This window comes from Condylura cristata, unplaced genomic scaffold (genome assembly GCF_000260355.1).
Source record: "Condylura cristata isolate star-nosed mole 26May11 unplaced genomic scaffold, ConCri1.0 scaffold00004, whole genome shotgun sequence".
Lineage (NCBI taxonomy): Eukaryota > Metazoa > Chordata > Mammalia > Eulipotyphla > Talpidae > Condylura > Condylura cristata.
Window position 1 is genome coordinate 61693503 of NW_004567105.1, and position 27814 is coordinate 61721316.

General features: G+C 42.5%; 2 protein-coding genes across 5 annotated transcripts in view; one reads left to right on the forward strand and one right to left on the reverse strand.

Moving 5' to 3' along the window:
- Positions 1-2563, reverse strand: part of ARIH2 (ariadne RBR E3 ubiquitin protein ligase 2) — a 50332-nt gene extending 47769 nt beyond the window's left edge. For 2 of the 3 annotated variants that reach the window (XM_012720327.1, XM_012720326.1), the window contains exon 1: positions 2425-2537. The gene's annotated coding sequence lies outside the window, so the exon portion shown is untranslated. Of the gene's footprint in view, positions 1-2424 lie in introns of all 3 variants that reach the window. The other variant, XM_004676191.2, reaches the window with a different exon arrangement.
- A 145-nt stretch (positions 2564-2708) lies between these two features.
- Positions 2709-26472, forward strand: SLC25A20 (solute carrier family 25 (carnitine/acylcarnitine translocase), member 20). Of its 2 annotated transcripts, XM_012720328.1 has the most exons (10): positions 2709-3083; positions 5140-5245; positions 13797-13889; positions 16739-16866; positions 18135-18225; positions 23328-23445; positions 24174-24246; positions 24609-24718; positions 25165-25289; positions 25683-26472. In XM_012720328.1, exons 3-10 carry the CDS (start codon positions 13842-13844, stop codon positions 25743-25745), a joined length of 756 nt encoding a protein of 251 aa, XP_012575782.1. In that variant the 5' UTR covers positions 2709-3083; positions 5140-5245; positions 13797-13841; the 3' UTR covers positions 25746-26472. The 2 variants fall into 2 exon arrangements, with proteins under 2 accessions (XP_012575782.1, XP_004676250.1); XM_004676193.2 differs by lacking the exons at positions 2709-3083; positions 5140-5245 and adding an exon at positions 6568-7022.
- The last annotated feature ends 1342 nt before the right edge of the window (positions 26473-27814 follow it).

Consider the following 27814-nt stretch of genomic DNA (forward strand, 5'->3'; position numbering starts at 1 on the left):
AAAGGGACCCCTACTTTTATAAATTTTTAAAAAGCAAAGGCATTTTTGAAGGATAAGCAGCAATACAACATCATTTTAAGTCCTGTAGAAATCCAAGTCAAAACTATGTTCACAAGGTAAGTGGTACATTAAAACAAGAAAGTATTCAAACTGAACAGGTGAAAGTAATTTAACTTAGGTTATCAGTGCATAGTTAACTGAAACAGATGCAAATTCCCCCCCTTACTTTTAAAACCCACCACCTTGATCCTATCATTCATTTTCTCTAAATTAACTACCACAATGTCAACCTATATATCACATACAGGCTGAGAAAGTAAATTATAACTGACTTAAAATTGGACTTTTATTATAAAGTAATCTCCACTGTGTTAATTTAACACTTAGATTGCCGCAAAGATTTCAGATCTCACCTAACTCATGAAAAACTTATTTTCAAATAAAAAATGTCTTCAATAGGATGCCCACTAGGCAATATTAACACCCATTTCCTAACTCTTTTCTGATGTGCTGAAGGAGTATCTGGCTTTCTCAGCGATATAAATTCCACTATCCAAGACTAGCTAGGTACTATCTTACTCAATTAGAAATTTTATGTCTTTTTCTTTATCCCTTAGAACTGCTTGGAAAATCAGAGATTATAAGTTCCAAACAAATACTTGAAGATAGACAGATATAAACTAAAGTTAAAATTCAAGCAATAATTGAAGATTACTTCCCAAACAGTAGAGGAATAATCGATTATAAACCTTTTTCTTTTAACTGCTTACTTAAGACAGTGCTCCGTGGCCAAACACAATCTATGAATGTTGCTCTCATCTACAAAATATCATTACCAATAATAGCTGTCATTCAACAGAGCCAATTTCAAGACAGATTTCTCATTAAACCATCACAACCTTAAGAAGTAGCTATGATTCCCTTAACAAAAGAGGAAGTTAGAGTTCAAAAAAGGTTATGTAACTTACCTAGAACCAAACTGCGGGAACTGCAGAGCCCAGTCATATTTCCATCAGATCCATCTCCTCTAGGAATTCATAGCTCCCCAACAACTTCTTCCCCTTCACCCCAAGAACCTGATTCTATCCACAGAACTATTCCCAGAACCAGAAAGGGTATGTTTTTCATATTCTAAGGATTTTTCCCCAGGATTTGGTTAAGCAGCTGACCACAGAAATAGACTTAACAAGTAAATGTTTAAGACGCAAGGGAAAACTTCAGCCTCCCTTCCAAAACTTAAAATACTGTACTTACTGGGTGTTGTGGATCAGATTTTAATAAAAACTTAGCATTTCATCTTTTCGAAGTTCCCTATTCTACTTGAACTAGAGAGCAGACATTGCTCCAAAGGACCAGTATGTTACTGCCTTATTAAAAGAAATGATGGTGATGCCTTGATTTTCTTTAAATATTAAATGTCGTTCCTATATCTAAGACAGGAAAGGAAAGGAATCACCTTTTTCCAGAGTCAAAATCACTCAGAAGAACCCACTCTGAAGTAAGGATCCAAGCTGCAGATTTCTCGATTTAAAATAGGTTAAGAATAAAACACAGACTTTTGAGTATGATAATGTTTATTGACTCCAGTCATGATACTGATCTTCTCAGAAAACCACCTGACAAAAATATAAATCAGCAACTTAAGTTTCCATACCTATTCTGTCCTAATATGGTAGCCACTCGCGACTTGTGATATTAAAACGTAATTTTAAAAGTTAAATGAAGTTTAAAATGTGCTTTTTCACTCACAAGTCAAAATGCTCGACATGGGGCAGGTGGCTACCCTCCTAGACTGCGAAAGTACAGCATTACGTTCATTGTCGCACAAAGTTCTATGGGACAGAGCAAGATTACTACTGAGATGAAGTCATCAGAATGCTGCTGCCTCTCCCGCAACTAACACAGCGTCCGACGAGACAGCAGCGCAGTTCCTGGGCCAAGTCCCTTCCGAAGTGCCAGGAGAACCGCGAGGACACGGGGCCCACGCGCTGGGGGCCCCTCCACAGGCGGACGTTAACTAACCGCGCCGACGGCACTTTGAGAGCTCCCAATGTTGACTCGAATGGGGAGCCCCAAAGGCGGCGCGTTTCCCAGGCGCACTCGGCACGGGAGGGCCTAGATGCGCCGGCGCCCGTGGGTCAGAGGCGCTGGCCTCCGACCTCTCGGCGAGCTGAGACGGCACAGGGTGGAGGGGGAAAGGAGAGACGCCGGGCACCAGCCCGCACCGACCGCAGCCCTTAGCTGCCTCTCCACGGCTGGGGCGACGAAGAGGCCTGAGACCGTCTACCGGTGGCCAAGGGACTCCGGGCCTCGCGGGCGGCGATGAAGGCGGAGCCCGGGCCGGCTAGGGAGGCGCGCGGAGAACCCACTCCCTCCCCCGGCCCGCCAGGGTAAACAAGGCCCGGACTCGCGCCGAGCACTTACCGGGAGTCGCGACCTCGCGGCCGCTGAGCCCGGGTGGGACAGTCCGGGGCGGGTCCGACCAGAGATCGGACCCAGGTGCAGCGGCGGCAGAGGTTGCGGGCCGGCGCCGGTCAAGGCCCGCGCTGCTTCCTCCGGAGGAGCAGACTCCGCAGCTCCGGAAGTGCTCGGCGCTGTTGCGTCATTTCCGGCCCGGGGTCGTTCCGCGGTCGCTGGGGTCGCACAATCGCTGAGTGGTAACGCTTTCTGGCGGCAGTTACTCTGCAACCCGATGCTGTAACCCTGAATCTGACCGGAGCACGGGCAGCACCGACAGTAGCGGGAGGCAGCCGAGGAGAGCGTTTATTGGAGGTGTTCAGGGCATCTCTTCCGGCTTCCGACTACCAGCTCCGCCCGCGGGATGTTTTTAACCAATATTTTCACCCATTGTTTTCAGTGGACTTCTCACTCCTCTGTACTGGAGTGTCTGCACGGAGGAGACCCCTTGACCATTGAGGAGTGGATGAAGGATTGGTTCCCTGCCGCTGTCTGGGGTGGTCGGTTACAAACGCCGGGAATAGCTGCTTGCGGTCGGAGGCTGTAGCCGGTTGGACCACCAAGCTGGGCTTTTACTTCCCTCTCCGCTGCCAGCTTCGCCGCCCAGTTCTCCTTCACCGGACTAGGTTGAATATGACTGCCTTGCTACACAGTTTCTTCATACACTATAGGGCATACCATTGTGATTTCTAGTACCTCCTAGGACGTCTTGTCAAGTATTGTTCGTAGAACGAGCCGTGGAAACTTAGTTGCTGTACAGCAGTTGAAATCTCGTGATGTCAGTAATGCCAGGAAGCCGCCAGACTCCATGTGCAAGCCCATAGATAACCTAAACCATTTCCACCTATATACAAGTTGTTTATATGCTTATATTCGAGATACCTTATGTGAGAGTTCCTGCTTGTTGCATGTGTTCATATGTTATATATAACTTTCAGCATCCATTTTCACTCAGCATATATCTAATGTTACAAAGCAATCAAATGTTACAAAGCCCCAAATTAATTTGGAGTGAAATTAGTAGTACCAAATAATACAAGGTGATGAATTGTATGTATTAGCAACATAAAAGTTTACCATAATCCAGTGTGCTTATTTAACTTCTTTGGATAAAACACCCCTTTAAATTATATTTAGCAGAGCCCTTCCTGGTGGGGCAACAGGTTAAAGCTCAGCACTGCAAGGGAGCTGCAGCCCCTTCAGGGTGAGATCAAGCCCCAGGCCCAAAGGGAGGTGATCCACCTGGCATGGCAGACCTCTCCTGACCTGCTGAGGGCTCCCCTCAGCAGTGTACTTCATCCATCTGCCTATTCTACTCCCCACTCTGTCTCTGGTCAATTCTCTCCTGGCCCCTGCACCTCTGACCTGTACCCCAGTTCTGTACGCATAAATAAATAAATCTTTTTAAAAAATACTCAAAAGGATGAAAACAGGAATCCCAGGAAGAGTTATTTACTCATACATAATGATGGTTGATGGTGGCTGTCACCTTAGAGATTAGCTGGGACTGTTAGCCAGAATACACATACAGAATACCTCTTCATATGGCCTGATAGCATAGTAGCTAGGTTCAAAGGATGTGTCTTTGAGTCAAGTGGAAACTATCTCTTTTTATGACCTAGGTTTGAAATCAAACAACATTACTTCTACCACATTTTATTGGTCTAAGCAACTACAAAGTTCTGTTCAGGTTCAAGGGGAGGAAATGAAGTCCCATTCTTCATCAGGGAATACAAACTGCATTTCACCCATAAGAAAAGTATGTCTAGTGGAACACATGTTGATGTGGTTACTTTTTGGAAAAAAAGTCTATTGAAGTAGACTTAGCTCAAGCATATAACTATTATCTTACTCATCTTTACCTTTATTGATTATATAATTGTATTAATTATACTATTAGTAAATTGATACATTAAAGTTGAATATATATATATATATATAAAAGATTTATTTATGCATACAGAACTGGGGTATAGGCCAGAGGCGCAGGGGCAGTGAGAGTATTCACCAGAGTCAGAGTGGGGAGCAAAACAGGCCAACTGACGGAGTACACTGCTGAACGGAGAAGCAGGCAGGAGGGTCTGCCACGCCATATGGGTCACCCTCAGGGCAGGGATCAAACTTGCATGGAAGTGGCTGAGGCCAGCCTTGCAGTGCTGCACTCCAACCTGTTACACCACCAGGGAGGGCCCGAATATAAATATATTAATATAAACATTTCATATAGAACAATATAAATAGCAATATGTGAATTTCTCATGAACTCCCTGCAGCTCTCTATCCAGGGTTATTGCCATTGCCCAGAGTTTACTGCACATTCTTCCAGGTCCTTCCGGACCTTCTCTTCACATATATATATATATATATCTTACAGTTACACTTTTACACACTCTTTTCATTATGTCATATATATAAGTAATTTATATATAATTCTGATTCCATTTAGTAGAAGTTGTTATTCTTAGCTCCAGTTCACAAATGAGCAAACTAAGACAGACAGGTTTTGCCCAAGGGTTTTTGGTAATTGCCCAAAGTCATAATGCTGCAAAGTAGCTAAGGTAAGAGTCTCACTCTAGCTCTCTCAGAGCCTGTTCTCTTTCCACTGTATTGGACCCCCATCTCAGTATTTCCTATTATAAATATAAATATATTGTCATCTTCTTGATGATTCTCCTTTTGCAGGTCATCTGTTTCCAATTTGCCACAATTACAAATATTACAGTGAACATTCCTGAATGGACTTCTGTTTGTGAAAAAGCTTTGAGTTATAGTCCTTGGAATAGAACTGGTAAGTAAACTGTTATGTTCATTTTACATTGTGATACGTACTGCCACATAACCTTTTAAAAATGCCTCTCTTTGAACCCAGCTAAAGGCAATTCACCATGTTAAGTGTAACAGTGAGTAAAGGAGACCCATAGTCATGCAGCTGAGGAACTTTCTTCTAGAAGATGCACAAATCAGAAAAATAAAATTGCTATGAGGAGCACAGATTTTCCTTGCTATCCAAAAGTAGAACCGACCTATTTGGTATGTTATTTTGCAGGTATCTGTTCTATACATTGTCCAGAAAGATCTTTTAAAAGCATAAAAGATAAATTTTCCCTGTTCAAACCATCCAAAACTTTCTATCACAGGTTTTGGCATAGTAGGCTACAGAGAGTGGGATGGGGAGACAGATGTGCAAGGTTAGAATCCCTATTTGGGATCATCCTAGCATGTTACCTTGGGCAAGGAAACATATGTGAAAATTAGAAAATCTTCAAACATACAGAAATGGTGAAAGAATAATGTAGCGAATACTTGGATTCACTACATTATCAATAAGGCAAAAAAGATTAGCATCATTTTAAACTCTTCTTACACATCTTATTTTCTACTCACTAACAATTCCTTTTAGAGTCTTCATTCAGAATGTATATGGAACCCAAATACTTTAAACCAACACTTCTACTATACCCTAATCCAAGTCAGTATCTCTAGCCTTAACCTTCAGCTCTTCAGGGCTCCCTGCTTTCTCTTGCTTCTTGCTGTCTATTCTTACCTAGCAGTTAAAGGGATCCTGTTAACTTATAAGTCAGAAAACGTCACAGCCTGTTCAAAACCCCAGAATGGTTCTCATTTTAGAGAATAGGCTGATGTCCTCACAGTGGCACAAAGCCGGGTATGATATACCTGTGTTCCATGTCAATCAGCTACTCTTTTTCCTCCCCTTCATTCTGCTGTAGCCACAAAGGTCAGTCTGTGGATCGTTAAATGGCCAGGCAGAGCACTTCGGGCCCAGGCCGGGGTTTTTGCCTGTTTTATTTTCCTCTCTTGAAAGGCCTCTCAACCTCCACCCCAAATCTGTGGACAGTGCTCCTTCACCTTCTCAGGTCTTGAATCCAGTCACCTTGTCAGTGAAACCCTCCCTTAGTCACCTAATTAACATTGCAAATTACTAGTCTCCCATACTTTTTAATTGGCTTTGTATGTTTTTCTCCATAGCAATTATGACTATTTGACACACTGCATTATTCACTCTTTGTTATGGTCTATGAACACAATGATAGGCACCCGTGTGCCGTGCAGTGTCTCCAGTTCATGGAAGGGCGCCTGGTACGTTGCGGGGCGCAGTCGACTTACGCGGATATTAGAAATTGGACAGAGAAGGAAATTAATCAAGTAGGAGGAAATAGTTAAGGTCGGAAAACTTTCACGAGGAGCGTACCCATCTGTCCCGCACTCGCAAATACTGCCAGGCTTACCCTCAAGCCACACCCACCAGGAGGCGGGATCATCACCGGAAGCAACCTGGGAGGCGGAAGTCGGGCCCAGCTATCCTGGTCCTCCTCCAGACAAGCCCCGGCCTCTAACCCCGCCCACCAGAAAGTGGGTGAAAGGTCGACGGTGCAGAAGGCGAGGCTGGGGCAGTGGAGCAGGACCGGCTGGGAACAGACAGACACACTGAAGGACGGACCATGGCAGACGAGGCGAAGCCCATCAGTCCACTTAAGAACCTGCTGGCCGGAGGCTTTGGCGGCATGTGCCTGGTGTTCGTGGGGCACCCGCTGGACACAGTCAAGGTGCGAGGAGGCTGGGGCTCGGGCTGTGGGAGGAGGCCTGAGAGGGACGCAGAAAACAGAGTCTCTTGAGAAGAGGCCCCTGACCAAGGGATTCAGCTGAAGCTTCAGTGTGAAATCTGGGGAATCTCCCATTCACCTCTTTGGGGATCTGGAGAAGCGGTTCCCCAAAGAGCCTGACAATGCAGAATAGGCAACCCCTACCCCCAGGACTGCTCACCGTCCTGCAGCCTCTTTTGACCTTTGTGCTACTTTGGGAATGAAAGCAAAAAGTGCCTCCTCCAAAGCTCTGATTTCAGCCAATTCTAACATTACATAGTGTTGAAACAGTTGATTTATAAATTCAGCCTCAGGAAGAGAGCTAAAGACCCAGGCTCTGCAATTCTAGAGACAATCTTTGGCGAAGTCTCCTATGACCAGGCTGCTCCAGCCTCATTTCCTTTGCTCCTTTCCTGCCCCAGGGAGGGACTTGGCCTACTTCAAGCTGTCAACCCCATGTTAACCTGAGTATCCTCCTGTGGGAAGCAATTATGCCCTCAGGAACTGAACCCCCTTTCAGGGACCATTTTGCCCAGGTTCCTGCTGATCCTCAAAACTGTCAGGTGAGGAATCTATGGTCAAATAAGCTTTCGAAAGGAAGAAAGTCATCAAGACATGTTCTCTGATATTCCTCAATGAGGTCTCAGCTCTAATCCCTGCACACTTTCAGCAAAGCCAAAGTCCAGATCCTGTAACTTAACATTGAAAAATTCATACTGAACTTTTAATCTTTTCTAGACACAAGTGGGAGGAAATTAAAAGATCTTTGCCAGGATGCCCTGTGAATTTTAGAGTGAGAAATCTGTGTAAGTGGGTTTGTTAGAATGTCAGTTGGACTTTCTACATGGGAAGATAGCTTTGAGAGCATTTACACTTAGCAGGTTTGGACAGCAGACTGTTTGCTCCCCTTTCATGTAGAAAAGGAGGTACAGTCATTATACAGCAAGAAAAGGATTAAACCAACCGGACTAGTTAGGGGCACAGTGAAACATGAAACAAGATGTTTGTATTTCCCAGACAGTGGTTGTTCTTTTTCTTTTTTTTTCTTAAGATTTTTTTTTTTTAATTTATGCCTATAAGAACTGGGGTACAGGACAGAGGTGTGGGGGGGAGAGTGTGAGGATTCACCAGAGACAGAGTGGGGAGCAGGACAGGCAGATTGACTGAAATACACTGCTGAGGGGAGCAATGGGCAAGACAGGAGAGGTCTGCTGTGCCATGTGGATCACCCCCCTGGCTTGGAACTTCAGTGGCTGCCCATAGCTTTATAGTGCTGTGCTTTAACCCCTTGTGACACCAGGCAGGGCCCACAAAATGGTTATTCTAAGCAGCACTGACTGGTAAAGAAGAATTGTCTGACATCTACTCCTACTCTTCATTCATGTTGGCAGAGATCTTGTTAGTTCCAGATATCTGGGTCCTCTCTTTAAAGTAAACAAAACTCTTATTATTTTCAGCCTCATACAAATGTTGTGTCTATCTCTTTATCTTCTTGCTCTTCCCCATCATTGGTCACTCCTAGGAAGGGACTAATGACTTCTATACCGAAGTATACATTCTCATTGTCATTTTCCGCAGTCAGAAAGACTCTTTTTAGCTTAAATCAAAACACAAATCATTCCTCAGAGTCAGGTGGGTTTCTAGAGGTACTTCAGAGTTCCAGTGTGACTGAGCTGTGGCTTGAGAAGGCAAGCGCTATAGTACTTGATTGCTGGAGCTTGCAAGGACTCAGTGAGAGACTGGAGGGAAGGCTGAGTCCTAGCTGGAGGAATAAGGAGGCTTAGACTCATTCTGGACTCTAGGAGGGCAGGTATAGCTTTTTCAGAAGCTTTGATCCATTTCTTTTCCCTTCTGACTAAGGGAAATTGTGCCAGACCATGAAGGATTTGGATATAAAGGAGTAGGGACCAACTTAGTGATGTCCTCACAGTTGTATATAACATATATTGCCTAGAGAGTGATTTCCTTAGTGTGGCATGTAAGACCCTAACACATACAAGAATGCCAGCCCTCTCTGGTGGTGCAAGGGGTTAAAGCGCAGCATTTTGAAGCTATTTGCAGCACAAGTTGGATCCTGGCCAGGGAAGTGATCTGAATGGCACAGCAGACGTCTCCTGACCCGCCTGTTGCTCCCCTCAGCAATGCGTTTCAGTCTATCCAACCTGTTCTGCTCCCCACTCTGTCTCTGGTAAATCATCTCAACACGCCCCCCCCCACACCTCTGACCTATACCCCAGTTCCTGTATGCATGAATAAATAAATCTTTAAAAAAAAACAAATACAAGAATGAGAGATTGTTAAGAAATAGAGGGACAGCATGGTGAAATACTGTTTTGGAAAGGTTAGTATGATAGCAACATGAGAAGAATTTGCATGAGGACTAAAACACAGCAGGAAAAATAACTGTATATCAGTTATCTGTTGCACTGTAACAACCTACCCCCAAACCTTAGTGACCTAAAACAACAATATCCATTAACTTTCACAGTCTTTATGAAGTATGATTTTAGGAGCCACTTAGGTGGGTAGTCTGGCTCAGTATTTCTTGTGAGGCTGCAGGCATTGGCTGGTATCCAGACTATATATAGAATTCTCAGAATTTGATAATAAAAAGATGAATAACCCCTAGTAAAAAATAGACAAAGAGAAAATAAAAGAACTAAGGGGGGAAAAGTGGCCAAAGAACTTGAAAAGACATTTTTCAAAGAAGATATACAAATGTCAATAAAGGCCTCCCTGGTGGCACAGAGGGTTAAGTCTCAGCACTGTGAAGCTCTACTGCCATTGCAGCACCAGTTTGATCCCCTACCAGGGAGCTGACCCAAATGGAGCAGCAGACCTTTCCTGTCTTGCCCACTGTTCCCCTCAGCAGTGCAGTTCAGTCACTCTGCTTGTTTTGTTCCCCAGTCTGTCTCTGGTGAATCTTCTTACTCCCTGCACCTCTGACCTGAACCCTAGTTTCTTGTATGCATAAATAAGTAAATCTTTAAACCAAACCAAAAGGCCAATAAGCACATTTTAAAAAGTTTCAACATCATCACCTATTATAGAAATGCAAATGAAAAATCATAGGATACCACCTATACCAGATGATAAAAAAGTGTTGACAAGGATGTGGAGAAATTGAAATCCTCATACACTTCTGGTGGGTCTATAAAATGGTACATCCTGTTTTGATAGTCTGACTGTACCTCAAAAGACTAAACATAGAGTTAACACATGATATAACAGCTCTGCTAGGTATATAGCTGATGATTAATTTTATATTCAATTTGACTGAACCATGGGAACATTTTTTTGCTGTTTCTATTAGAGTGTTTTTGGATGAGATTAAAACTTGAAAATGGACTGAGTTAAGCAGATTGCCCTCCCTAAAGCCAGTGGCCTTCATGAAAACAGTTGAATATCTGAACAGAACAAAAGATAGACACTCCAGTAAGTAGGGTCAACTCCTGCCTGGAGATTGAGCTGCCGTACTGATTTCTTTCTGCCTTCATGTTCAAACTGACAACCCTTCCTGAAACATTGACTCTTCTTCAGTCTCAAACCTCCTGATGTTTGAGCTGTAATTTACACCATTAGCTCTCCTCCTTGTTCTCAGGTCTTCAGATTTGTACAAAAACTATTCTGTTGGCTTTCCTGGGTCTCTAATTTACTGATTTGGGATTTGCAAATTTTAGAATTTGCTCATCTCTGTAATCAGTGAGCCAATTTCTTATGATAAATATCTTTGTCATAAATGTTGTGTTTCTGTGTTAAGTGTATACTATATATTTGTATGTGTATGAATGTATATCCATATTGCTAACCTATACAATACCCAGGTAACTTGGGTTAGCTACATAAAAACCTATACAAATATTCATAGCAATATTATTCATAATAACCAAATTGTGGAAAAGTACAGATGTCCTTTATCTAATGAACACAAGAAAGAAAATATGGCATATTTATACAGAGGAATATTATTTTACTATATTAAAATTATTAGTATATATTTTTCACATTTAAGAAAGTAAAGTAACATTGCATTAAAACATTATTTAAATTTCAGATGTTCATCATTGAAAATCTATATATGAATATATGTTAAACTTTCCACTAAAAGTCCAGTTTTATCATGCACCATAACATTGAAAATAGAGAAATGAGGGCTCTCCCTGTTGGCGCAACAGGTTAAAGCACAGCTCTGTGAAGCTTGTCGCCACTGCTTCAGCACAGGTTGGATCCCAGCCAGGCCAGTGAGGTGGCATAGCAGACGGGTGGGTCTCCTGACCCACCCGCTGCTCCCCTCAGCAATGTACTTTGTCCATCTGCCTGTTCTGCTCGCCATTTTGCCTCTGGTGAATCCTCTCATTGCTCCTGCATCTCTGGCCTGTACCCCAGTTCGGTATGCATAAATAAATAAAATTTTAAAAAAGAGAAAATATAGAAATGCAAATAAATTTTGCAGAGGGGCCATGCTAATTTTCTGTGTCATTTTTAGTTTTAGTGTATGTGCTACCAGAGTGAACATAGAATATTACTAATGAGAAGGAATGAAAACTGACCTGTGTTACAACATGGATGAACTTTGAGAGCATGCTAAGTAAAAGAAGACAAGTGTGAAAGAACTGGCAAATTCATAGAGACAGTGTAGATGAATGATTGCCAGGGATTGAAATGTATTGAGAGAGGGTATCCCTGGTGGCATAAGGGTTAAAGTCTCAGCACTATCGCCAGCCACTGCAGCATGAGTTCAATCCCTGATCCCTGGCCAGGGAGCTAACCTATATTGCACAGCAGACCTCTCCTGTCTTACCCACTGCTCCCCTCAGTAGTGTATTTAATAGATCTGCCTTTTCTGCTCCCCACTCTGGTGAATCCTCTCACCCTCTGCACCTCTGGTCTACACCCCAGTTCTTGTATGCAAAAGTAAATAAAATAATTCTTAAAAAGAAACAACTGGTAGGTTTTTTGGAGTGGTGAAAATATGGTAAAACTGACTGTCAGGAAGTTTGCAAACTTAATATATTAAATCCATTGAACTGTGCACTTTTTTGTATAGGTACACATTAAATGGGTCATTTTTGTGGTACATGAATTATATCTTAATAAAGCTGTCTTCAAAAAATAGTACTGAATTACTTACCATGCCCCCTGTGTCCCCTCCAAAAATATTGGGGACACAGATTGGCTTCCTTGTACATTCACATACTGCAGGCTGGTGCTGATTGTTGTCAAAGGCCTTTCCTCTGCACATGGTCTCTCTGGGCTGCTGAGTGGCCTTATGACAATGTGACTGACTTCCACAGAATAAATAACCTGAGATAGATAGGCAGAAACTGTCTATCTTAATTGCCTAGTGATAGCAGTCTTGTAGCGTCATTAGATGGTATTCTTATTCACTAGAAGTTGAGTCTCTGAATGTGACCAACATTCAAGGGAGGGAAGTTAGAATTCACCTTTTGAAGGGGAAGAATATCAAATAATTAGCGAACGTAAACAAAACCCAACATACTGAATAGGTTAGGTGGGGATGTGGTCTAGGAGAAGACTCAGAGAAGAAGAAATTTAATTTTGGAGACATCTTGAAGGTCCATTTCAATAGACATGGTTCTTATGAGCAGGAAGAGCAACAGGAAGTAGTCAGGTGGAGCTCAGGTTTCAAATCTTAAAAAAGATATCCAGGGGCATAAACTGGACATTAGGAAGGTGAGATTCTGGAGGTGATTTGAAGCAAATAGGAGACTTGTGTAGGGCTTGCTTCTCCAGGAATTTGGAAACTAAAGGTCAGGAGAGAAGATGTGGAGATGGCTGAATAATTATCATCCCCCAGCATAGATTCAAGCCCTGGAATTTGAGTTTTGATTCAAGCCCTGGAATTTGAGTTTTGTGAAAGTAATAGTGGACCAGATGACTATAGTTTAAGCCTTGGGGAATGCCTGAAATAATAAAGGAAACAGAAGGGAGTACTAAGAATAGAAACTTAAAGAGAAACACAGTTTTGAAGTATTAGATAAGGGTGAGGACCAAGAAAAGTAGGATTGAATCCACCTCACTCCAAAATGACTCTTTTGAGAATCTTCTCAACCCATTTACATTGCACTGCATATGTATCAGCGAGGTCTGATTACTGGCAAATCACCTTAATTCATTGGACTCAAGTTTCCTCATTTGTAAACAGGGAATACCTATCCTGTTGAGTCATTATGAGATCCATTAGGTAAGACGCATCTAATCCGGGGGCCCTCCCTGGTGGCGCAATGGGTTAAAGCACAGCACCGTGAAGCTCACTGCAGAGGCTTCACCACAGGCCTGATCCCCAGCCAGAGAGGTGACCCACACGGTGCGGCAGACCTCTCCTGACCCACCCGCTGCTCTCTTCAGTGGTGTACTTTATCCATTTACCTGTTCTGTTCCCCACTGTGCCTCTGGTGAATCCTCTCACCACTCCTGCACTTCTGGCCTGTACCCCAGTTCTGTATGCATAAGTAAATAAATATTTCACTAATGAAAGTGAGCAGATGAGAAAATCAGAGGAACTGTTATTCTCTCTGAAAGCATAATACTACTACCTTGTGAGTAAAGAGTTGAAATGAGTTTGAGGGACGAGAAGTCTGAATCTAGCTGATTACATGAATGCTGAAGACATATACACAGGTACAGATTATTTTAGGCTTTGACAGGTGAATCATAGCATCTGACCCGCAGGCATCCAATTCTTGAAAATGATTGTATTTTAACTTATGGTTTCAGGTCCGACTGCAGACACAGCCCCCAAGTTCACCTGGACAGCCTCCCATGTATTCTGGGACCATTGACTGTTTCCGGAAGACTCTTGTTAGAGAGGTATGGTATCTTGGTACTCAGCATTACTCTTACTGAAAGGACATTTTCACAGAGTTGGTTGTTTACTCCCTGGGGGTTAGGGTGAAGTATTGTTCTGCTGCTCTCACTGTGCTCTCCTATACCCTTATGTCATTGCCTGCTCCAGAGTCTGATAGTTCTGGCTACCATTTTATCTGGATGATGGACGCTAATAAAATAGTTCTCTCTTTTGAGAGACAGAAATTAGAGCCCAAGGACTAAGTGAGAATTAATTAGAATGAAATGGAAGAAAATGCAAATCTGATTCAATCAGTTCTACAGGGATCAGTGTCAGAAATTTATGTAAAGTCTAGAGGAAAAGTCATCCAGAACAATGAGAAAGGCCAGCGGAGTCTCCAGATCCCAGGCAAGGACACCAAGTTGGTTTCAAGTTATTGGATGATTACATAATACTTTTGTTTTGTTTTTTAAAGATTTATTTGTTTATGCATACAAGAGCTGAGGTGTAGGCCAGAGGTGTAGGGGGTGAGAGGCTTCACCAGAGACAGAGTAAGGAGCAGGACAGACAGATTGACTGAAATACACCACTGAGGAGAGCAGTGGGTGGGTCAGGAGAGGTCTGCTGTCATGTGGGTCAGCTCCCCAGCTGGAGATTAAATGTGTGCCCAGTAGCTGTGAAGAGCCTCATAGTGCTGCATTTTAACCTGTTGTGCCATCAGGGAGGGCCCATTACATAATACTTTTTTTAAGATAGTTCTTTGACTGAAAACATGGGATTTTAAAAAGTTTGAGTTATTAGTGCTTACTCACTTCTTTAGCATATGTGTGAAAAGGCCTTCTTGACAACTGTTCCTTTGCTTCCTAAAATAAACTCTCATGAATACTCTATTGTTAGATAATCTTTATTAAATATACAGAAACTGAGAAGCAGGTATCACCCAGATAAAGAAGGGATGCTGGTAAGTAATGAGTTCAGTGGTAGGGGAGAAGTTAGTCCCAGGGTTTCCGCAGGACCCAGATGTGGAAGCAAGATTTGGGGAGAAAGGCCCACCCAACCACCAAGTATGAGGTGGTGCTGCCTTTTCTTCTGTAAGGTGCTCCTTTCATCTGTGCTTCCCCGGGTGGCATCTGACCAGTGTTTCAGAGAGACCACAGGTCTATTCAGAGTCCTTTGCTCTTGTGGAAGAAAAGTAGGTTTACATACCTCTTGGTCAGCAAACATTATGAGCACCTGCTTGACAGCTGGACAGTGTGCTGGGTGCTAGGAGGCCTCATGAGAATGGCATGTATAAACCCAACTCCTTGCAGAATAAAATAGGCCTCCTTAAGTTCCTATTTGAATGTGTCCATGGTTTTTGCTGAACCAGGCAGAGCTCTCTGCTTTCTGGATTTGCCAGACAGAAGTCCAGGTTGTGTAACTAGGTGGGCAAAAATAGTGAAAGGAAGGATAGAGGAGGTGCTGAGAGATGTGGGCTTGCTCCTTGCCCCCCAGGATCTAGGCATCCATCTAAGCCCAGGTGAGGAGCTGTGGGAAGTTTTGGAAGAGCTTGGTTCTGTGTTGTTTTGTACATCAACCTCTGAACCGTCTTTCTCACTCACCTTTCTTGTCTAGCGCCTCTCCTTTGTTACCAGAGTCTGCTTGTAGCCTATGGCATTATTAGACCTTTGCAGATTCTGAGTTGTTGCCATGTATAGTTGTGCCCTTTTGGTTCTGGAAAGAACATCTGGCTTATTAACATTATTTGATTGAAATATATATGTTTATCAGTCTATATTTTGGCTTTCATTACCAAATGATGTTGGTTGAAGTCTTAGCACTGTTTTTAACAATTAAAAAATCCTTTGGGAAATTTCTTAATCACCTGTAATCTCACCCCAAGAGAGATCACTGTATATTTTGTTTGTAGACTCCCCCCCTCCCACTTAGGAGTCTGTTTTCATGTTACAATGTGATTTTATGGTTGCGTGATAGTCCACTCATGGAATTTCAGTGATTTGTCTCATTGATCTCCTATTTGGGAACTTTTTCAAAAACATTTTAAAAGGACAGGTTTATTAGGAAAAGGAGAAAGAAAAAGAAGTACCTGAATAGGGATAGGTGGGCAGGAGAGCTCCGACTGCTGTTTTGCAAAGGAAAAAGAAACACCTGCATAGTCACAGGTGGTCTGAAGAACTGCCTATTTGGGAACTTTTAAGGACATTCATTCCAAAATGTTGGTACTTTCACCCTCCCTGGTGGCACTGGTATTAAAGTCTCAGCTATTATGCTATCACTAGCCACTGCAGCATAAATTCAATCCCCAGCCAGGGAGCTGAACCCACATGGTGCAGCAGACCTCTCCTGCCTCACCTGCTGCTCCTCTCAGCAGTGTGTTTCAGTAGATCTGCCTGTTTTGCTCCCCAATTTGTTTCTGGTAAATCTGCTTACACCCTGGTTTATGTTGTATGTATAAATAAAAATAAACCTTTATACAAAATGTTGGTATCTTATAAATGCCTGGTATCATTTTATATATGTGTGTGTGTATGTATGTACTTACACATATGTCTGTTTCTGTGTCTATATACACACACACACACACATCTGAGTATTTCCTTGGAATATACTTCTGGGCAGAAATTTTCTGCTGACAGGGTGTGCTACTGTCAGATTGCCTTGTAGAATGGAAGCTATTTTCAATTTTTCCAGCATTGTAGAAGAGGACAACTATTCTGATAAATGTAAAGATGTTCTTCCTTTTAAAACTTCTCTTTGTTTGAAGGAGAGGTGAGAGAAAGAAGCCACATGTTAGATCAACTTGCTTCCTCTTTCAGCAGTGTGAAAGGTGGCAGTATGTGTAACCAACTTCTACCCCTGTGGTTCTTTGCAGGGCATCACAGGACTATACCGGGGCATGGCTGCTCCCATCATCGGGGTCACCCCCATGTTTGCTGTGTGCTTCTTTGGGTTTGGTTTGGGGAAGAAATTGCAACAGAAATCCCCAGAGGATGTACTCAGGTAAGTACTTTAAGACCTGAAGAACTTGATGCTGTTCTGCCCAGTGGTTTGACATGAAATAAAGGAAAGAACCGGAATGGCTCCTGGGAGCTCTGTGTGGGGCAGGTACTTGAGTTTCCTTTGCCCGTGGAACCAAAAAGGAAAAACTAAACTCTTTTTCCTACTTGTAACTGTGCCAGTGTCCTTTTCTTTCCTTTTTTTAAAAAATTATTATTTCTTAATAATAAACGTACTATTTTGGTTGTTAAAAAGGGGAGGGAACCCTTACAATTATTATAATTTTTTCTGTGAAGCAGTATCGCTTACTGTGAACATTAGAAACATCAAACCCCACAGGGCTGTTGGGAGATCAGAATGCTAAGATGTGTGCAAAAGGCCATGAGCAGCACCTGGTACTCCAGCAGTGACAGCCACAATTTTGTTTTCCATCATCTGGTTCGGACCAGAAAAGGTTGCAACTTTTGTTTCACTTCATTTTTACTATATAATTAATAATTATTTCAGATACTGGTTTCTCTTTTTAAATGAAATACATTATTAGCATCATATTTCCTTTTAATAAGCTTTAAGAAGTTAGATTTCAGTATAAAGAAGCAGATGAGTTAGAATTAAAACCAAGAATTTACAAAATAGCTAATGCACATGGACCCCTTGGAATGGGGGTACTCTGAAGGGCTCTGGGATGACTCGGTGCCCTCAGTGTGAGTTGTCTAGCTGACAACTCGAGGAATGACTGCCCACAGCGCAGGACCCAGCCAGACTTGGAACTTGAGTGACGAAGCCCAGGACACCACAGGATTGTTTATGCCTTTACTTTCGGCTGAGAAGAGTCTAGAGCTAGAGGTGATGGTAAAGTAGAAGGGGAGTTGTGAATGTGCCCAGCTTCTGCAGTCACAGGTGGCCCCAAATGTGGGTATGTGAGGGTTTCTTTTGAAGCTGTGTTTGACTATTGGTATTTCAAATGACCTGGCACCCGTCCTCTCTGAGTCCCTCGTCTTTTAGCTCCTGTGCCAGCTCACAGCTGTACCTTTCTGCTAGAGCAAAGATTATGCCATCAGCACCCCACTCCCACAATCCTACTGTGTTCTGAATCCTGAATGTCAGCCCTGCCACGTTCGCCTCACTGCAGTGGTATTTGGGGATAGGAAAGGAGCATACCCAGTCCAAGTACTTATTTCTTCTTACAAAGTTACCCTCTTTGCTGGTATTTACTTTACTGTGGGTGGTTAGTCACATGAACTCACCTCTGGCTTTTGTTTCCAACACAGCTACCCCCAACTGTTTGCAGCTGGGATGCTATCTGGAGTTTTTACTACAGGAATCATGACCCCTGGAGAACGGATCAAGTGCTTGTTACAGGTAAGTTTGATCTGGGGAAGGGGGCTGTGATGTGGTGGCAGGTCAATAGCTTTTCCCATTAAACACACAATTTTGTGTGGATGTTTATGTCCTTTCACCCTTCATAAAGACATCAGATAAGGTGTGCAAAACAGTTCCAAGGTTTCCAGGAGCTTGGAAGCAATCAATCACAGTAGAATCCAGAATCAGGGAAGTGTAACAAACAAACCAAAATGACACACCTAAGACATGTCAGCCCAGGCTTATCCACCCTTACTAGCAGCGACTTCAGCAACTCTGAAAGGTTAAGTCATGTCTTGTCAGAGGTGGAAGGGAGGTTCTTCCTGCCACCGTATCCTTTGTCCCTACCAACTGCCCAAAACCTCAGTGCTTTTAGAGTGCCTGACTTGCTCTCCAGCAGAACACAGGCTCCTTACCACATAGGGATCCTTTTGAAAAAGAAATGTTACTATGTTTTTCCTTCTGTGGGGGAACTAATTTAATATACAACTCTTGCTAGAAAATTTTGATACTGCAGAGGTTCACAAAGGGAAAAAATAGTATTTATTACTCATAACACCTCTTTGAGTTAACCATTGTTAAGTTTCTGTGTGAATTCCTCTAGTTTTTGGTAGGCATATGTATTAAGACATGTTCTTCTTTGAAATAGAATTGGGGTAATATGCTCCATTCTTTTTCACTTGTATCATTTTACTGTGTGCTTTTTTCCTTGAGCATCACTTTCTATGTCCTTTTTCATTATTAATTCTTTTTTCATGACGTACCACTGCAGATATCTTTGTTGAAAGTTTTTACACATACACCTCATTATTTTCTTAGGACTAGTGTCTAGATTCAGAATTAGAATGTGTAAAGGTATGTATATTTTAAGGTTTTTAACACACATTACTCAATGGCCCTTCTATAAAGGCCTGTTGCTTTCTATTCCTGTCAATGCAGCAGACTCTACCACAGCTAATTATAACCAGTTTGCCAGTTTGATAGGTGATAAATGTGTATCATTTTACTTTTTCATGCTGTAAATTGTCAATGAGGTTAATTATCAACTTTCCTCTCAGCATTGCTTTGCTTTGTTGTACAAGAACTTCAATATTGCATTTCAATATATGGTATTTTCATTTTTCAGTCAGTTCAGCATGTTTTCTAATTTCCTTTCTGACCCACAGATTACTTAGAAGGATTTTGTTTACTTTCTAGTTATTGGAGATAATTGTCTTCTACTTGATTCCATTGTAATCAGAAAACATCATCTGTATAAGTTAAATTCTTTCAATTCTTAATGTTAATTTGATGGCCCTGGAGATGGGCTGTCTTGGTCTATGTTCCATGGTCACTTGAAAAGAATGTGTATTATGCTGTCATCTGGTAGAATTCTATAAAACAATCAGTTCCTGTTGGATGATGGTGTTGGTGAGTTATTCCAGCCTTACTGATTTTCTGTCTAGTTGTTTTCTACCAACTGTGGATAGAAGGACTTAAAATTTCCAGTTATAATTGTGAGTTCCTCCTTTTCTGTCAGTTTTGCTTCACATAATTTGTAGCTTCTTTAGTGCACACATATGTAAGGTTGCTGTGTCTTATTGGTGAATTAACCCTTTAGTCACAATATAATGTACTTCATATTATCACTATATAATATCCCAACTTTTGTTTACTGTGTTGTTCTTGCCTTCCTCATATTTATCTTTTATTGTTCTCAGTTTTTATTTATTTTTTGTTTCCTTTTTTGCTTAAGAGCTTTTTTTAGTCATTTTTTTCTTTTAATTTTAGTTATGTTAATAGTGACAGATTCTCTTTGTTTTCCTTCATCTTGAAGCCGACTTCCTCTTTATTTGAAGGAATATTTTTACTGAGAACAGGGTTTCTTTGCTTTCCGAACCTTAAAGATACTATGCTACTTTGTTCTACCTTCCCTGGATTCTGCTGTTATTCTAATTGCTTTGTGCTATAAATAAAATAGGACTTTTTTCTGGTTGCTCTTAAGATGTTTTTCTTTGTCTTTAGTTTTCAGAAGTTCTTGGGATATATCTTGGTGTGGATTTATTTTGGTTTATACTGCTTATTATTCATTAAACTTCTTGAATCTGTATGTTTATATTTTGTCAAATTTGGGGCATTTCAACAATTATTTCTTTAGTTTCTTTTTTTCAGTTCCACGTTTTCTCCTTTCTGGGACTCTGAGAACATAAATATCAGATTTTTTGTTGTGAGCCCATAGCATTCTGTTATGCTCAGTTCAGTCTGTTTTCTTTCTGTTGTTCAGAAAGAACAACATTATTTTCCCTCCTATTTTGCTGTTGAGTGAGCCATCCATTGGGTTTTTTATTTGATTGTATTTTTCAACTCTTAAATTTCCATTTGGTTCTCTACTATCTTCTGTTTCTATGTTGAGACTTTATGTCTTCGCTATGGCTCTCTGCTCTTTTCATTTGTTTCACGCACATTCATAATTGCCCCTTGAGATATTTTTGTCTGTTTTAAGATATTTATCAGATAAATCTTTTGTCTTTGTCATATTGATGTTAGCATCTATTCTTTTTCTTTCAATGTGAGATCTTCCAGATTTGGGGTATGATAAATGATTTCCCATGGAAATTTGGATATTTGCATATTATGTTGATATTCTGGATCTTATTTAAACTTTCTGTTTTAAATGATAATAATACCACTGCATCAGTAGAAGTAGAAGTAGAAGTCTAGTTCCCCACTGGGCCTCTGTTAATACCTAAATATGGGCTACTTCGTACTGGGTCAGTGTGGGAGTTTCAGTGGCTCCATGACACCACAGGACAGGAGGGTACTGGCTACCAGCCAGCAGAGACAGAAGTCCTACTTGACCTTCCTTCACTTCACTCTAACCCCATATGGGTGCCTTATTACAGACTTACAAAGGTAAAAGGGTGAGCCCACACTTTTTGTTGTTGTTGCTGGTTTTTGTGTGTGGGTGGGTGGGTGGCCTTGGCTGGTCTAGAGTATTTTCTAAAGATTTTCTGTCTTTCTAGTCTATCCCTTTCCTGGTCCTTTGTTTACAGAAATGCAAACTTTTAGTAGAACGTTTTTGTTCTGTGCTTGTTGGTATTCCTGAGTTTCCAGTTTGTTCAGCTTCAAGTCTGAAATAAGCAAATAGGAAATCACCAGGTCTTCCCTCAAGTCCTGGGCTGCCATCTTCTGTCCAAACTTAAGAGTCTTCGCATGTTTGCTTTTAAAATAATGTCTAGGGTTTTTGGTTACACTTAACAGGAAGAATAAGATAAGGTACTTCCTGGAAGCAGAAATCCATTTATTAATTTTGACTAAAGTAATGTTTGTTTTCAGTAGGTTTGTTTATCAATCTTTTCCCTCATGGCTTTTTCTGTTTACTTTACACCAGGAGTCCTTCTCTGCTTCTAGATGAGATTCCGTCTGCACTGTTGTCTCATACTCCTCTACTGTGCTAGCTGACTACCACTATGTACCTCTCCCCTCTTCTCCAACTCCTACCCTCTTAGTGGATGATCGGGTGTCCTCCTACACTGAGAAAACAGAAACCTTCAGATGAGGACTTCATCAGATGCCTCCGCGTCTGCTCACCCACTGGCACCTGCTGCTACCTCCACAGCTGCTTAGCGTGTTTCCACTCAGATGGCCCATGCTTCTTCTTGACCACTTCTCCCCTGTTTGTCTGGTGGATCCCACCCTTTCACCCCAGATGTCACATCAAAAACTCTTCTTTTTCTCTCCTTTAGTCTCAGTTTTTACTCTCCACTAAATTGTTTGCATCAGTAGTAAAAGCATAAAATGCTTTTTCTTTTTTAAAGATTTTTGTATTTATGCATACAGAACTGGGGTACAGGCCAGAGGTGCCGGGGCCATGAGAGAATTCACCAGAGACAGTGGGGAGCAGAACAGGCAGATCGTGGAGGTATGCTGCAGAGGGGAGCAGTGGGCTGGTCAGAAGAAGTCTGCTGCGCCATGTGGTCACTTCCGGGTGATCGAACTCATGCTGAAGTGGCTTTAGCTTCTTAGTGCTGTGCTTTAACCTGCTGCACCACCAGAGAGGGCCCAATGCTTGTATTTTTAACCTTAAAAAGAAATGCTTCTCTATTTTTCCTGTATCAATTTCTATATTTCGTATCTTTGCTCCCTTTTATATCGAAACTCCTTAAAAAAAGGTTTTTTTTCCTACTTCCTGTCTCTAGTTCCCCTTTTCTAATTGTTAAACCCACTTTAATCTGTCATTTACCTTACAACCCCAACAAAAGTGCTTTTGTCAAGGTCACCAGTAAGCTTTACATTAAGTCATTATTCAGTTCTTGGTCCTCAGTTTTTCTTGATCCATTAATTCAGCTTGGCTCAACTGATCCCTTTTCTTCCTTGAAATGCAATATTCACCTGGCTTCTTACCTGATTTTCCTTCTACTTACTTGCTCCTTCTCTGTCTGTTGTTGATGTCTCATCATTTTCTCATTCTTTTAATGTTCACATATACAGATCTTAATCCTATTATATTCATTTCTTTGATTTTTTTTGGTCTCATGACTTTTAGAATCTGTATACTCATGATTCTCAAATTTATTTTTTTTAAAGATTTATTTATTTATGCCTACAAGAACTGGGATACAGGCCAGAGGTGGTGGTGGTGGTGGTAAGAGGATCTACCAGAGGCACTGTGGGGTGCAGAACAGGCAGATGTACTGAAACACACTATTGAGGGGAACAGAGGGCTAGACAGGAGAGGTCGCTGCACCATGTGGGTCTCCAGGGATCGAACTTGCACTAGAGCGGCTATGCCTATCTTGCAGTGCTGTGTCCTAATCCGTTGAGCCACCAGGCAGGGCCCTACTTATATAATTTTCTTGATGCACACTATTTTATTGCTCTCTTGAATGGGATTTCTTTTTCTGGTAGTCCTTTTATATTATTTGGGATTCCCCTGGCTGTCCTCAGACTCTTGGCTGTTAGGCCCAAGACCCACTTCATAGCAATTTATACCAATATTGTACTTTCTAAATACTTACTTTGATGTATAATGCATTGTATCACTTCATAACCTTTTGTAACCTGCTGAGTCTTTGACTTTGAAATTGCTGTTGCCAACTGGATGACCCTCTTCTCTTTCTCAGATTCAGGCTTCTTCAGGGGAAATCAAGTATACTGGTACCATGGATTGTGCAAAAAAGCTATATCAGGAGTCTGGAATCCGAGGCATCTACAAAGGAACTGTACTCACTCTTATGCGAGGTAAGCTTTGAGGCCCTCTACCTGAGGTCATGTTGGGACCTGGGATGTATGTGTCACAAATAACCTTACAGAGATAGAGAGGGCCTGAAAAGTCAGACTATCCTTGGCACAGTACATGTAGGCCACAGCTCTGTCCAGGTTGGCATTGTGTGTCCAGTTTTAGGCAGTCTCAGCTCTGGCCAGTGTGGACACAAATGAAGGTGAAGGGGTCTTCCATACTTCTGTGAGGCTGATCCTCAGGGGTGGAATCGTGACAGTAGCAGTTGGAGGTGAGTGGCAAATAAATGTGGCTGAAGGGATGAGTGAGAAGAAGCAGTGACTTAGGAACAATGAGTCTTGTCCTTGTTTTAAGAGACATGTTCTGCAGAGGGGGTTTCAGGAAAGGGAAGATAGGCCCTGCCTTATTCTGAAATGTACTTATAAGCAAGTCAGATGCTAGCTGTGGTTATGGCTCCTTGTAATGGGTAAGTCAGTGGGGAGTCATTTAGGGAACTTTGAAGATGAAATTATATATATGTTTCCTCTCACTTACACCAGTGAGGTCCCGAGCAGCAGCTGATCTATACAAGATAATTATTGAAAATAGGAAGTACACTGCTAAGGAACTGGTTGGGATACCTTGAAGGGTCCAGTGCCAAGTTTAACTCTCCTATATTCATGAAATCTGAACTTCACATAGTCTATAATAATCTACTTCATTTAATTTGCCTCTTTCTTGCCACTCACAGATGTTCCAGCCAGTGGGATGTATTTCATGACATATGAATGGTTGAAAAATATCTTCACTCCAGAAGGAAAGAGGTGAGGAGAACAGAAGAACTTAGAAATCTCTTGGCCCAGTCATGGGTAGGTTGCCTTTTCCTGTGAGTGGGTCTGAAGGCAGAATGGGACTTGCTTCTGGCTCCATATAGACTTCTTTCGATGCTACTGAGGTCCAGCTAATATGCTTACTCTGTGCCTCACCCAATGAAGCACGTACTTGAAACAAGCAAGTATTTGAAACAAGGAGTGGCAGCCGCCATGTCACAGGATCTCTGACCTTGGATCTCCTCCCTCCAGCCAGTTTCTCCATCTCTGTAACTGCGCTGTCTGCCACAGGAGGGATGGTCTGATGCCTCTCTTACAGCCTTTGTCTGACTGGGACTGTGGTTGGTATTCTGCAGTGTCAGTGAGCTCAGTGTGCCTCGAATCCTCGTAGCTGGGGGCATTGCAGGAATCTTCAACTGGGCTGTGGCTATTCCCCCTGATGTGCTCAAGTCCCGCTTCCAGACTGGTAAGTGGACGGGGTTGTATGGGGAATAGGGGTGGAGCTGGAATAGTTCCTGAACTGGTTGCTCATGGGGTAGAGAGCTCTTAAGGCTCTCAGCTTACTCAGTTTCTGTGGCAGCCCTCAGCATTTGTCTGGTCAGCACTCTCCCTCACAGTCATTTGTGTTCTAGGAACACTACACTCATTTTCATTTTGGCCTAAATACAAAGTAAATGGATAGAAGTCAAATTCATTTTCCTTCCACCACATGAGCAGAGAGATTAATTCAGGCACTTGTATCTGCACCAAGGTAAACTTTGGTGTCTGTGACCTGGACCTCTTAGATGTCTTGCAGGGTGTCCTCTACCTGATGCTGTAACCTTGTAGGGAGACTTGGATAGTCCCTGTTTGGGTCTTCATGGTGAGATTAGGTAACTGCTTGAAGCCTTAAAAGTTGGGTTCTATCTACAGCACCTCCTGGGAAATATCCTAATGGTTTCAGAGATGTGCTGAGGGAACTGATCCGGGATGAAGGAATCACGTCCTTGTACAAGGGGTTCAATGCTGTGATGATCCGAGCCTTCCCGGCCAATGCGGTAAGTGGCTGGCAGGGACTGTGTGTTCCTTTCGGGGCTCAGAGCATGAGTATAGGTAGACTGACTTTCTCCTGCTGCTTGGATTGGAGTGGGGACACAGTTTTCCCGGATTCCATCCTCATCGACAGCCTCCTTGTTTGCTCCCATTCTTAAAGCTGTTAAGATGATCTGATCTTGGGGTTCTCTGAGGCGTGGGGCTTTGATTTCCAGATCTGACCATGTCCTAAGTGGACATTTGTGGGACATGCATTTTCTTTTTCTCTTAGAAATGAGAAAATCCTGTTTGATTCCCTGATCTGGGGTGGAAGTGAGGTTCTGGAGGGATTCTGGTCCTTGCTGGGGTCTCTGTAGTCACATCTGCTGGCTTAACTCTTCCTTTCAACCCCTTTGCAGGCCTGCTTCCTCGGCTTTGAAGTTGCCATGAAGTTTCTTAATTGGGCCGCCCCCAACTTATGAGGCTGAAGGCTGTGTGAAGCTTTTGGATGCTTGAAGCTGTTATCAAGAAGAAGCAGTGGGCAGGACTAAACCGTCCTGCTGGGTGAGGGATAGGGGATGGTGGGATCAGAGCTCTGTGGACTTGATGAGACCGTTGCCTTAATGACATCTTGTATAACTTGGTGTGCCATTTTAAAACCTGAATTCACTCTTGTTGACAAGGGATCTTAAGAGAATTAGAAGATGGAATAAGTAGCTTCTAACCAAATTCCACCTGTGGCCAGAGTGCTGCCAATTGATTGCTAGCCCTACTACACCCAAAATACTCCTCATTCTCAGTCCCTCACTGAAAACGCTATGCATGTTTTCAACCAATTGGCCAGGAACTAGAATCTTCTTTGATCTCTAACCAGGAACATCCACCAATTTCCAGGGTGCCACCTAGTCCTGACCTGTGCATGGGGCTGTAGACTTCATATTCACATCTGTCTTGCCAGGTGGACTGAGCACAGGGGCAGATTGCCTGTTAATAGTCAGGCTGGGTATTTTTTAATGCATGCAAATCATCATAATTAAAGCTAGTGCAGCCCAAATTCCCAGGAGTAGCTAGAGAGTTTTCCCTCCTACACTGAGAGGAGAGTTGAATCAACAGTCCCAGCCTAAGTGAGAAAGCCCAGGGTGTAGGAAGGCTCTTTTTTTGCACATTCTCACAAGAGCACCCTATTTTAACAGGAAGTAATAAATACTATTTCTAATTTTTGTGTTGTGTGGAATTTCTTCCTTTTGATTTTGGAGCATTTCAGGAGGCAGCTTGTGGCCTTGGCAGGGGCCAGAGGAATTTAGTACCCTTCCCAGGATATTTCAGACCAGCGCTCCAGCAGGAGGAAGAGGAGGAAGTTTTGGCTGGCCCAACTTTTGTTAACCAGCCCAACTACAGCAGCTTGAAAGAAAGGAGTTGGGATGGGGTGACTTGATTGGTAACTGTTCCCACAGCTCTTACAGCTCTTAGTACAAGCCTGGCATGCGGCCCTCCATGGCCATCTGAACTAATGAATGGAGTGTCAGTTGTTCTGAATGGTCAAAAACAGTCCTAAGTTCGTATTGTCCTTTGAGGTTGCTGTGTGATCTGATGTGCCAGCCTGGGTTTACTAATGATGCCCAGGTATGCCGGAGGGGGTGAGAAAGTCAGAGTGGAAAATCACAAATTAGGCTGTCCTTGCTTGGCGGAGGGCAAGACTGTTGGAACTAGCCTCTGGCAGACACATTTACAGTCCTGTTGGCACTTCCCCACTTACTGCTGCTGCACAGAAACCCTTGGACTTTGGCACTTGAACCATCACTCTGTGTAACTGGGTTAAAAGGAGCAGACTCACCCCCATCTGGGAGAGGGTGTGACCACCCTAGTAGGAAACTGAAGAATTGGGGGTTAAGAAAGGAAGTGTTTTTTTCTGGGAAGATATTTCTTGATCAGATAGGAATTATGGTTAAGTGAAAAATAACACTTTCTAGAGAGGAAACTTGTGCGCCTTGTGCCTGGGAAGATAGTTCAGTGTGACATCTGCACCCTGTCATGCTGCAGGATGTCTTTGTTTCATCTCTCACTGATTTTGATAGCTACATATGTGTTTCCTGAAGCTTTTGTTGGCACTATCCCATCTATGAGACTGTCCTGAAACCTTGGCCTTTTTCAGAGGCCCCTCTGAGTGTATTTGCATTCCTGTCATATGTCAGCTATTTTCATGGCTTAGAGTCACTTCTAAAGTAAGTGCTTCTGGGTAGTTTGCCCTTTGAAACAGCTTTCATTTTAAAATTGAATATTTTGGTTCCTTGATGTTACTGAAGGTAGATTCTTTACTCCTTTAGGTATTTAATAGCTGTTAAGTCAAATAGGGAGGTCCCTAGAGGCATGTTTGTGAAGGGAGCAGAGCAGATGGTGAGTAACTCCCTCCTGGCTGGCACTTCCTTTTTATGTTGCACTTTGAAATGCCACCTGTTCCTGATGTATCTCTTCTTTCCCTGTTGGGGGTGAAGATGGGGAGAAATTTGGACCCTCCCCAGAAATTTCTCTGTCACAGACAGCCTTAAGTAGA

Bases quoted from the DNA above. Each gene is read 5' to 3' on its own strand.
- SLC25A20 (XM_004676193.2), top strand. From the start codon at position 6,918: ATGGCAGACGAGGCGAAGCCCATCAGTCCACTTAAGAACCTGCTGGCC. The intron at 7,023-13,796 runs GTGCGAGGAGGC...TTATGGTTTCAG, and splicing joins ACCCGCTGGACACAGTCAAG to GTCCGACTGCAGACACAGCC. The intron at 13,890-16,738 runs GTATGGTATCTT...GGTTCTTTGCAG, and splicing joins GGAAGACTCTTGTTAGAGAG to GGCATCACAGGACTATACCG.